The sequence below is a fragment of the Fringilla coelebs genome, assembly GCF_963513975.1.
Source record: "Fringilla coelebs genome assembly, chromosome: 1".
Taxonomy (NCBI): Eukaryota; Metazoa; Chordata; class Aves; order Passeriformes; family Fringillidae; genus Fringilla; species Fringilla coelebs.
In genome coordinates, this window is record NC_140028.1 from 51452620 (window position 1) to 51465443 (window position 12824).

At 40.9% G+C, this 12824-nt stretch overlaps 1 protein-coding gene across 1 annotated transcript in view; it reads left to right on the forward strand.

The window, feature by feature from the left end:
• Positions 1 to 12824, forward strand: part of ARHGAP28 (Rho GTPase activating protein 28) — a 72741-nt gene that overhangs the window by 45011 nt on the left and 14906 nt on the right. The window contains exons 3-7 of the mRNA XM_084216587.1: positions 698 to 915; positions 6470 to 6557; positions 8430 to 8587; positions 12146 to 12311; positions 12426 to 12517. Coding sequence (XP_084072713.1) covers positions 698 to 915; positions 6470 to 6557; positions 8430 to 8587; positions 12146 to 12311; positions 12426 to 12517 — 722 coding nt within the window. The remainder of the gene's footprint in view (positions 1 to 697; positions 916 to 6469; positions 6558 to 8429; positions 8588 to 12145; positions 12312 to 12425; positions 12518 to 12824) is intronic.

Sequence of the window (12824 nt, forward strand, 5' to 3'; positions counted from 1 at the left end):
ACCCCTTCCTGACCCTTATTCTTTAGTGAGCAGCCCTGGTTCTTAGTCATCTTGTTCAAAACAAGCAATTGGACTAGGTGGACACCACCCTTTTCTCAGTGTGCCTTCTTCACTAGCTACCAGCCCACCTTCTGGAATCTGGAATTGCACCAATAGAGTGCAAATACATTATTCTGTTGTATAGTGTATATATAGTGTATATATAATAATAACAGTATATATATATATATATATATATATATATATATATATATAATAAACAGTATTTCTGTTTATTTGAATACCGATTTTATTTCCATCAGCCAAATGGCTTTCTCCAGTACACCATGCTACAAATGGTAAGCGTGGCATAAATGGGAACTGAGGGGATTTATGCTTTTGAATCAGGGGTTAATTTTAGGGACCTTGCTTTGTCAGGCTGGTTACTCTGCTGCCTTCTTCGGATGCATATGCTGGTGAAATGCCTCTTCTGTTCTCCTTGTAAGCCTCTCTTGTGCAGACGTTGACAAACTGAAAGTTTTTCAAAGACAGTTTGTTTACAAACCTAACTTAACTTGCACTTGTGGCCTAAAAAAGGTTGGAATTGGAGTATTCTCAAGGTAAAGGCTGTGGTAGCAGTCCCATCATGCCAACTCTTTTCCTTCAGCCTCCTCTCCCTTCCTGGTCAGGCTTACTAACATGCTGTCTTCCTCCACAGAAGGGGAACTGGAGGCAGAATGGCTGCAAGACGTGGGTTTGTCCACGTTGATCTCAGGAGCTGAAGAGGAGGATGGCCAAGCCCTGCTGTCCACTCTGACCAGAACTCAAGCTGCTGCTGTACAGAAGAGGTACAACACCTACACTCAGACCCTGAGGAAGAAGAACAAGCACACAGTCCGGGATGTGCGAGATATCTTTGGCGCCAGTGACTCTTCTGTAAGTGTCCCCATGCATGCTTTTGATCCTAATTTTGATGCAATTTGCAAGTAGATCACCAAAGTTACTGCCAGACAGAAACCCTTTCCTGCTGACAATGCACAGACAGTCATTAGCAGTTTCTGACCATAACACCAGACTTTTAATGCTGTATACATTACATTAGAGAGGAAGAAACCAAATGCAGTGGTACACAGTTTTGTAACTAAGCTGTAACATAAATTTGTATCTGTTGCCAGCCTTTTTCCTGCAGCCTCATGTCAAGACTAACATTTACTCCTTTATTTTTTGGAAATTGGTGAGTTACTCTTGGCAGCTATTCAAATTTTTGATGGCTTCTGGGGACACTTCCTATTTACTCAGCAGTCTCAGTGGTGAAGTAAAACTTGTCTAATGAAGCAACTGGGGTTCAAATATGCATAAGCAATTAAACACCTGCCAGCACGATTGTAACTTGTACACTGGCAGTTACATTTCACTTACATAGCAAACAAAAACCTATTAACTGTTCATTTGCTTCATGGCTTCAGAAATCAGCAGTACCTCTGGAGGTTTCACCCACTTTTCCCTGAGGATAGCTCTGAACACACCAGTTCTGTCAGTACATGTTTTGATTCTGGTGATTGTAGTCAGCTGTGTGAGTTTAGTCCACTGCTCAAAGCAACCCGCATGATTTTATGTTTATCACTCATGGTATCTGAAATGGGAGTCACCAATAAGATCACAAGCTCACCTTTGAAATTAATATTAAAATTCTTGCCATTACAAAACTCCCAGAAACTATTTTTCATTATGGCATTGCTTTGTCCTTTCCTGTTTGCTCTACCATCTCCTCAAGGCTTGATATCCTGGATTATTTAAAAAAAAATTTGGACCAAAAATTGTAGCTGCACAGTTATGTTAAAATTACAAGGATAAAATGTCCAGATATTTAAACTTTTTGTTCCCAAATTCAATATCTGGATTCTTTTGAATCTCTTGCACATATCCCACAAATACAGCCAGGAGCATCCAGTAGTTTCCTGTGGGCAGACTTTCTTTCATGAGAGATATCAGGCATGTTTGCATGAACGTTAAAAAGCTGGTGGTACTCCTAGTTAGATTAGCTCACTTCTCCTGATTTAAGTATTTTTAAACCACAAGGTGTTTAAATTTTTTACAAAAGTGTGAATTTTCTAATAAATTTCAATCAGCCAAATAAGTATTTTACGTTTCCTCTCAGATGGGCACGTTACTTTTTGACCTGCTTTTTTCCCCCTACTTACTTGATAAAGTTTCTCCCTTGCAAAAGGAATTTGGATACTCAGAGAAATTGCCCTTCAAATCAGTGTTTTACCTCCTCCGAAATTCAGTTTGCTTACTAGTTCTGCATTGTGAAAGTCTAAAAGATAAGATCAAATAAGTAATTAAGTCTTCTAATTCTTCTTCCCACAAAAATATGCAGTTCTGCAGGTGCTGACCTAGATGTTAAACCCAGATGCCCAAACACAACTGCAGAGCACACCATCACCTCCCTCCAGCAGCCTGTGAAACGTATTTCTGAAAGCCTGCAAGGTCCCAACTCTCTAATTTCCAATTCACCCGTGCTCCTATCTCTGCTGCTTGTTATAGGATTTAGAAACTTTGCCCTAATTATCAGCCCTTCAGGGATAAACACACTTCAGGAGGGCTTGTGTCCCTGACCTAAGGGTGTCCCAAGCAGCCTTTTTAGGGGGGTATCAGCAGTCCCTGGAGCTTTGCTGCCTCTTTGGGCATGGCCCTACAGCTGCCAGAGGATCTCTGTGATTAATCAGTTTGGGGAAGAGATGCACATTAAAAACAACCCGGCCAAAAGAAAAGAGTGACAGGAGATGGGGATGGACAGATATTTTCAGCACAGCTGGGGAAGAGAGGCTGGTGAGGAGACTGCTTGAAATGAAATGAAATGAAATGCAGTTTTGCTTTCCCATCCTGCCTTTTAGTTGGGAAGGGCAGAAGTAAACAGAACATGCTGCAAATAGCAAATCAGATCTAATTGTTTCACTTAACTCGATAATCCTCCCCATTAGGAGAATGGATTTGCACCTCTTCCCAACAACCTAAGAATCACAAGAGCCCAGAGGGATGGGTCACAGGATGGATTACTCTCTTCCTTGGCTAATGATGAGAGAAAAGGGGATTAGCTCACTAGGGTCACCTGAGATCAGATTTAGGGGACCACTAAAGAGGCATAAATTAGTTGTCATCTGGAGTGGGGGAAGAAAAAGATAGATTTGCCCTAGTTTTTTCCTCTCTGTTCTGAAAAAAGCCTGCCCGTTTGATGTTTTGCTACTACTGCCTAGTGGCCAGGCTCTGCATGGGTCAACACAGAACAGAAGTTGCTTTTCCAGCCATCCTGCCTTGAGGTCCATGCCCTCATGGCAGGAGTGTCCCCTCAACAGACAAAATGGACTGAAATAAAAGGAAATGCACCTATTCCTTTTCTTGTTTTGGTAGCTTTGGGGTTTTTTTTTTGTTTTTTTCTGTTGCCTGTCCTGGAAAGGAGCCGTGATCCCTAGGGGCAGAATGCTACCCCTGTGGTTACAAAAGCCACACCTTGGCAAGTAGAGCAGCCTGTCCCAGCTGAGGTGCTTTTGCTTTGCTTCAGACAGGTCCACAGCCAGCAAACTCGACTGACAGCCACACTACTGAGTTTTAAATTGGATGGTTTATTAATCACAGTGGCCTGATTTTCCTTACTGCTGGTACCCTGCTGCTTCCATCAGGCGCTATCGGCTCTGCTAGTGCTCAGAGCTTAGAAAAATCAACAGCAGAATACAAATGGGGGACACACATACATTCATTCTGTCATTGGAGAGAGGAGATGAAGCACTCTGCTCATTAACAACCCAACCCTGTGCATTGTAATTAACTGAAACTCCTGAAGACTTTCTACAAGCATTTTGCTTCAGCAATGCATGACAAAATCATGTACTAGTTAAAGAAGAATCACTTACTAACCCAGAGCTATTTGCATGAAAAGGTGTTTGTGATGGCAGTGCTTGGAAATATGAATATATTCAAAGCATGGGCAAATTGTATCCTGGCCAGAGCTATGAGGTTATCCTCCTTTGCCTTTATTTCCTTTGGCATCAGGGCTGAAAATATAATCTGGTCTCTTTGGTGCTCCAGTGATTTGGGTTTACATCTTCTACAATGAGTGTAGCTACTAAAGAACTGTCTATCTACCTCATCTCCATCCTCTCCTTGCTCTTCTGATTTCATCTTCCCATTGGAAATTCCAGTGTATGTTGTAGCAGTAAACAGTTGGCTCATTTTTAGCGTGTCTAATGAATCACTTTCAGTCAGAAATCAGGATATGGGAAGCCTCACCTTTGCTGAAGCCCCAGGCAAATGGATAAAGCTGTCCCAGTTTATTTAAGGACATGATTTGACTCTTGGTCATTCACATTCATTGAGAAAAGGTCTTCATAAGTTCTTTCATTTTCTTTTGCCATACAGAAATAATCTGGATCTTTAAATTCACGCATTAGAAGGTTTTATTCCCAGTCTTCCTAACATGAAAAAAAGTAAGGGTGGGGGGGGGGGCGGGGGGAAAGGAAGACATTTTCACAAAAGAGACATAAATTTGGTTTCATTATAGACTCTCACTGTGGAGGCTGGGAAATGGGACTGAGAATTGGACATTTTCAGGTACCCCAGTTATTGTGCACAGCTCACATTGTTCAGTTCCCCAGGCTAGGGCTGCCTGCTGCCAGCCCTGCTGGGTGCCAGGCAGAGTGTGCAGTCCACTCCATCTTCCATATCTGTGTCTGCCAGCTCTGCCCTGCTTATCAGAACCAGGATACTGCAGGTGCTTCACGACTCATTTCACCCATGTACCAAGGCTGGGAGTGGGTTTTTCTTAATGAACTTGACTGACTGTTAGTCTATTCTGAATATTGTTCACAGGGTCAGACATTTTGAGCACTGAAAGTAGATGAGCCAGTTGCTAATATTTACCATTAATTTCTCCATCTGGATCTTAAGCAGAAGCATAACTACTTTTATAGTTGTTCTTCCCAAATTGTTGAGACAAGTTTAGCAATCCTCTCCACTTCTATACTCCCGCCTGAAATTTATAGTGCTTCTTTATGTCCTGAAGCTTTTTGTGTAAATGTTGTGGGATTTTATCATGAGTATCCAGTACTCTTTTTTAAAAAATCTATGGTCCTTACAGTCTTCTGGCAAAGGAAGCCCATGTGACTCAGATCCTGTTTGCTATCAAATTCACAGGCCATTGAATGGACTTTCTCAGGAGAGATTTTATTCATGTTACATTTGACTTTGTTATCCAAATAGTTCAGAGGATAAGATTGGATAAAACAACTGAAACATTATTTCAGGCTTCCAATTAGAAGAGCTGCCTGTCTTTTAAATATCTGACATTTTTTGACAGCCTGAACACTTCTCCCACACATGGACTAAACTGGGGAAAACAGAATTTTTGCCCTGAGTGATTGCTGCTTGTTGATAAACGGCTGATTTAGCAATTTAAAGAGCAATTAAAAGAGCTGGTATTAAATGCTCATGGGGGCCTATAGCTACAGGTTCAGCTGGAAAACTGGGTCTGTTCCATCAGTCTCAGAATGTGTGAGACAGCAGGTTTGAGACGGGCTGGGTAGGTCAGGGCTTCCCACAAGGATGCAAAAACCAGCAGAAAAGAATGTAAGACAGGTTTGGAAAATTGTAGTTCCTTTCAATGAGTAACCTTCAGAGCAGTTTTATAATTCCTGGCCTTGTTTTTGTTTGGTTTTTGGTTTGGTTTGTTTTTTTTTTACTCAAAAACAAATAGTTGAGCTGCTATTTCGCATGGAACACAAACACTCAGATTTGTCTTTATGAGCCACAAAACTGCTGAGGACAAGGCCAAAACTCCACTGCTAAGAAGAGGTGACACTGCTTGAAATTCACCCTCTGAGCTGCCAAGCCACTTCTCAGCAGTGCAGAATGGTTTCTGGAGTGGAAAGAAATGAATTTGAATATAGAAAATATTTCTTTGTTCCCTCAAGTTGTTTGTTGCAATTCACTGATAAAAGCATTAGTGTATAACCTGTGGGAGGTCATCCATCCTTTAATAGCTTTCTGGTGCCCAAATCACAGGAGGTAGCAGACTGATTTCTGACAGGTCCCTGGGGATAGCAGGTATTCAACACGTGCAAGAGAGTCTTCAAAAAGATTTGTGGCCAAAATTATTAAAGCCAGGATGAATTACAATTTGATGAGACCTTTCAGTTAGCCTAATTCTGTACAGCAATTTACTTAGCTAATTTCTGTCATTTTATAGGACAGGACTCATTAGGTACAGCAAGCTGTAGTATTACTGACCTCCACAGGGTCCAAACCTGTGCAGTCTGGGGAAGACTGATTCTCAGGCTTGGCTTTGAAAAATATACTCTGAAGAATCACAACAGATTGTTTAATCTTGTCAAGAGAGTGTAAGCTGAGAATGATACACCTTTGCTTGAACTGTAGCAGTTTCTGTCCGTAGACGTTTGCCTTCACTGCAGTCTGATCATTTTTCCTTGCCTATCAGCCCACATTTGAGGCAGTTCCAGTGTCACCCGTATCTTCTAATGGTATCCAGCTTCCTGGGCAGAAGCCAGTTTGGAAATCAGTTAGCTGTGAGTATGACTACATGTAACCAGTGTTCACTTCCTCTTAGTAAAATGGCAGGTTAGTCCCCTCTTTCATGTTGGGGCAGTGATTTCTTTAAAATCATTGTCAGCTTATTGTCATGCAGGAATCAAAGTTTCCCAGTAAAGATCAGTGTTGAACAGACACAGACTGCTGCCCTTGAGGCATCAGCATCTAAAAAATGCTGATCATTGCAAGGCTGGGAACGTGAAAATAATCTGTAAGCAATATCATGCAGAATTTGTCCAAAATATGTCATCAGTGTATTTTCTTGTTGCAAATCAAAGCAGTATATTTCCTCCACATTGCTTCTCCAGTACTGCAGAAATTATAGTATTAGAAATTTATAATTTTCCTATTTCTGCCCCGTTATTCTGATCTATGAATGGTGTTATCACTTAAATTCTTTGCCCTGACAGTGATTGGCAGTGCTAATGAAAGTAATAACCCTCCTATACTCAGTGTCTGGATAATTGTCAGCAACCTTCCACAAGAATGTCCATCTCTTAGTTTGAAAGCTCTTCTCATCACCATTGTTCAGGGCTTAACTGAAGGGATTTTAATACCCAAATTTCTAAACGAATCCCTTGGATGTTTACCTCTGGATACAGTGGCACAGACATTTTCCTTGGTGGCAAAAGCTGCTCTGCTGATACTTCTGCTCTGAAAGCAGAAACAAATGAGAAACCGAATGCCCAGAGGTACCATGAGCAGTCTGTGGTGCCATGTCCAAGGGTGGAAAGAGAGATGGAAAACAGCTTAAAGGCTTTGACATGAGACAACAACTAAAGCCACAGTTCAGAAACCAGAAGCCACTTAATAGCACACTTAACTTTTTCATATCAGACTTGTGAACTATGTGGTGTTGCAAAAAGGTCCCTGTAACTGTAAATGCAATGATTCAGAGAACAATGGGGCATGCACAAGTTTATAAGACATTAATGTTTTTTTTAATTCACCTTCTGATTGCCATGGCTTTGGAATACACTTGTGTCATGTTAGTAAATTCTTCTCTGTAGTTCTGGGGGCTGAAATTTTACTTCATTTTCAATTAAATTTATGATTCCATCCCAAATGGATTTAGGAGTTGAACCTTACAGGAGAACTAAAAATTTACCTGAGATTCTAGAGATCCATCAGGGAAGTTGGCAACCCTGTAACTCATTTATGTTTTCACACTTTGGCCTCCATGACAATAGCATATTTCTGGACTTGATTGTACTGATTTCAAAAATTTTCCTCTGACATCCAGTAATTCAAGGAGGTGACTAAATTTTAGAGAAGAGCATTAAGTCATTTCACAGTATCTACTAGAAATGCCAGTAGATATAGAGTTTTTCAAACTGGAATATTGTATGTTTTGTCCTGTTATAGTGCTGTACACCTAAACTATCAACAGTGAGAAATATGTGTATGTGACTACATAAAATATATGCACAATGTCTTGTAATTGTGTATAAGTCATAAGTAACCTGAGAAACTGTGTCAACAGCATTTTTCTGTCAATACCTTTTATTTTTAATTGTTCATTTGACAAGTGCCACCACAGTTTGCTGGCCTGGGAAGACAAGGATGGAGTAAAAAAACTTGGTAATTCCTGATAAACAGGAAGTTCCAGCTTGACTATCTTTCTCACAGAAAGCAACAAGTTAAATAATCTAAAACGAAAATAGGGATTTTATTTCTAAGGGGTTATTTCCTCAAGACAAAACAGGAACATGCTGTGGTTTGCACTGAAATTCCTCTTTGAAGCACTTCCTTTATTACTTTCTCAAGAATTTTGCCTTGTTGGTTCAAATTTTTAATGTCTCTGTACTTAATGCAATTTATTATTCATATATAATTTCCCTTATTTTCAGCTAAGAGCTGTCTAGACTGTGGAACAGATAAAGGCAGCCCATCCATAACAGAAGAGCTCTCCTATGATGTCTCTTTCTCAGAATCCATTACAGTCCTTCCAAAAACCCAAGAGTGGCCAAAAAACCAGAGGTTTAAAAAGGAAGACTCAGCTTTGCCAGTAAGTTTCTTCTCCACATATTTCCTCGATGGTTTTCTTTAACACAGCAATTTCCTGTTTTATATCCCCAGCACAATGGAGTCTGTTGAGATACATGATCTGGCCTTTGCAGTGTGTGCTTTGTACAAGGCTTCTCACTGTGCCTGCCTACTGCCTGTGGCTGATTCCCAAAGTTAATGTGGATATCCAAGCCAGGTTTTTACTTGTACCCATCATGAACATGTGCACCCAGATGAGTATGTGTAACTCAGTCCACAAATATTGCATCATACACAATTTTTTCACACAGAAATAAAAACTGCTTATTGGCATTAAAACTAACAATCATTTTTGTTACCTGTCTGCTTTCCTACTTTTTTCCCCCACAGATTATCTGCCTTTGTTAACATGTGGATTTAAAATAGCTTTGCAAATGAAGGGAGGAAATCAAACCTTGTTCCTGCAACAGTACTTGCTGTTTCCAGTCAGTATTGAGTGCAAATCACATTATAGGAGATTCTACATGAATTGTTCAAGAAAATGTTGCCATATCATCCAACCAGACATGCAGTTGTGTCATTATCTGGAATTATGTCATGAAGTCATGGAAGTCAATTTTCTACTCGCATCAGCCGTCATAACTTCCATCACTGAAAACTGAAGCATTAGTTTGGTGCTTCCAGTACCACCTTTTTGGTGATGTGTAGGAAGTGGCTGTAAAGTATTTGGAAAAATTTCCTGTTATGATGTCCTGAGGTCCCATACTAATCTGAATTGTTACAATCCACACAGACATTGAATTGTCAGAGCATTAGTCAGTTGTCCATCTGAGATTCCACCAAGGAAGAAGCTGAGATGCAGAAGTAAGCTTCGATGCTGAATGATAAGACACCATGTAGATTACACCATTTATGTCAAATCCCTGAGCTTTTTTTACTGTCTTTGCTTGTTTAGGTTTTTGGGGTTTTTTTGTGGAGATAACTTGGTGTCCTGGGGCAACTAAGGGCATCTCTACACTCATCAGGATTTTGGTCTTTACTGGAGCACTCAGAAATTATTCTCTGCAACAGCACAGACAATTCCCAGTTGACAGAGCAGGGAAATTGATGACAAAGAAGGAAGAGAAGATGCCATATTGAATATCATGGATCTGTGGATTCATAATTGATAAGCCTTAGAAAACGCCAGTATTGTGCTGGAGTTGAATGCTCTGCATGCAGGACATAATTTCATGAGCTCAGAAAATCACACAAGAAACATGCCAGGTCATTACAGAGCATTTCTGAATAAAGTGAGCAATCATAGCTGTTGATGTTGGCCTTTCCCTTGCTTCATCTGCTACCACTCGTGGTGTTTGGTTTTTTCCCATGGTGACTCAGACCATAATGGGCCTCAGCAGGAAAATCACCTCTCCCTGTTACCCTGAGCAGCCAGCCCCCTACACTCAGGAGGACAGTGGGACAGTGGGGTTGTACTGTAGGCTGTGCAGCATCACACTTCCCCAGGGTGGGCCTGACAACGTAGCCAGCTTCATTGATGGTGTGTACAGAGCTGCACAGATATTATAGATCAGGAAATAGCATGTCCCCTTTAGCAGGGAGTTCCCTGACTCCTACAAGAATCAACTCAGCATCCTGAGGAGCATAGGGATTTCCCCAAAGTACATGTGATTTCTCCAGTGTGGGACCATGGTCCATGTGACTTAGTTGAAGATAGCACAGAACTACCAGTCTGAGCACACTGCACAGTTCCACATAGAAACAACATTGCAAAATATCAGACATGATCCTTAGCCAAAACATTGCTAATCTAATTTCAGGATGGCACAGTCTCCTTCAAACCTGCACATTGCACCACTGTAAGAAAAACCAGTGGAAAATTGTGACACAAGACAGAGAAAGACAGCTGGCCCCAAAGTTTGTATTAACCACAACATCACATCATAGTGACCCCTAGGAGTCAAATAGCCACTGTGGAAAATCTTTGTAGTACCCTTTTTAATCAGTTTTGCAATGCTTAGAATTTTTTCTCTTTCCCTCCAGAAAATATATGTATACAGTCTGGTTTTTTTTCCTTTTTTTCAAGGTGATTTATTGCATTTTGATTGCTTTTGTACTTTTTACGTCACTGGAATCAAAATGTGTAGATATTCTTTAGTATTTTATGTTTCTTCAGAAGGCTAACTCTCATGCAGCTTTTGTTACATTAAGTCTCAGAAAAAGGCTAACAGTGGAATCACTGCATTCTAAGGAGGGAATATTCTGGGCTAAAAATGCCCCAGGCAGCAAGTAAAAAAGTTATTCCATTCCCTACACTCTTTCTCACCCAGTTATTGTTAACCCCTATTGAAAGACCATATGCAATGTAGTTTATGATGTCCTAAACTACATGATCTAGGTGTCCTTTATACTCTCTTCCTTTTGAAATCTGGTGTAAGCTTAATTTCTGTTTTGATTTGGTTTAAGGTTTGTTTTTTTCTTTTTTGTTTACCTTTTTCTTAATCAGTTTGACTGGATTAATTTAAAGATGGGTTCAACCTTCTGAGTCCAAATTTGTTTAAAAAAATGAAGGACTGAGCTGAAATCTCCAGAAGCAAAACATTACTAGAGACTGAGTTTCCACTCAGATCCCTAAAGGAAGGAGATGATTTTGTAATACTATTTATTTATGCCTCTTATTAACAATGCCTGGTTTAAATTCAAAAAAAGTACAGTACCAAAGATCCACAGTTCTTTGAAAAACATGTTTTTTACCATGTTTTTTTACTATGACTTTGTTATTATGTCTAACAATTATGTCAGAAACTGATGGGTGTTTGTTCTTTTTGACATTTGTACAAATGCATCTGTTATGACACAACATTCCTGGCTCTGGTCCCTGACACTGCAGTTTCTAAAATATGCAGACATCTTCACATGCCCCCAAATTACTCAATATCATTTAGTTTGAGTCTATTTGAATAAATTATTTGCTAGCTGCTGGGAGTCCTTTTTGTAAGCTTTCTTGAGCAATAAAAAATACCCCTAAGTTGGCAGGTTGGCTTCTGAACTAAGCAGTTTTGCTTCTGGACTTTTCCTCAGATCTTTAGTTTGAACTCCCCTGTAAGACCTCATGAGTTAATGGCATTATGCAAAGCAGGCATGGATTCATTACACACACGCAATGGATACAGAGCCATACCCATGATTAACTGTCTCAGCCCCCTCAACAGCATTCAAAAATGTTTTGGGGAAGGCAGGAGCAGAGCAAAATGCTACATCCTGCGGAAACTGGGCAAAACTTTTAAAGAAGCAGGTAACTCGTTTGTCCCAGCTGAAGTGCGGGCACTGAGGTGCTCCTGCACCACTTCCCAGTCAAGCTGCAAGGGTGCATGGTGAGCAAGGAGCTCAGTTTTATGTTCAGGTGGATGCCAGCTACGTCACCTCGCCAGGCCAATCTACAGGGCTATAGTTCATGGCTTTACTGTTATCCATCCACCTGAACACGACCTCCAGACCCATCCCCGCATCCCTTTCTAAAACAAAAATTCACTTCCCGTAACTCTGGTGCAAATAAAGACACGACCCATCTCTGCCGTAGAAATTCATTGTTCGGAAGAGCCGCTGTGGACTGACGGAGGTTGGGGACCTGTCTGCCGAGGACATGAAGAAGATCCGCTACCTCTCCCTGATCGAGCTGACGGCCTTCTACGACGCGCTGGGCGTGGAGCTGAAGAGGAACCGCCTGGAGAGGGTGCGGGGACGAGGTACCGTGTGTGGCATCCCCTGGGCAGCGCCTTCATCTCCATTGGCTGTGAAGGAAGGTGCTTACGAGGCTGTGCTTCCTCGTTCTCACATTTGGTGTTGTTGTTGTTTTTAAGAGAATGGTCTTTTCGGGGTCCCTCTCACCGTACTGCTGGAGAATGACCAGAAGAAGGTCCCTGGAATAAAAGTGCCCCTTATCTTCCAAAAAGTGAGTATCACTCGGCCTGCTTGGTCTTTAGGATTTGCTTTTCCGCCGTTTCCGTTGACGCTCAAAGGAGTCATCAGATCAGAGAAGTTTTAGACTGGCAGGTGTCTAGAGACTGTCTGACTTAATATTGTGGTTTGAAAACTTTGTGACGAGGAGAGAAAATCTGCTTCTTTTTTAGCTTTTTATCTCTGGTGGGTACCCTTTTTGATTTTTGTAATTATGTGATACCATGCAGGAAACTTTGGGAAAAAAATGCCTTTCTGTTTCCCTTTTTCATTAAAATAGAGAGCCAAGCAATATTATGTGT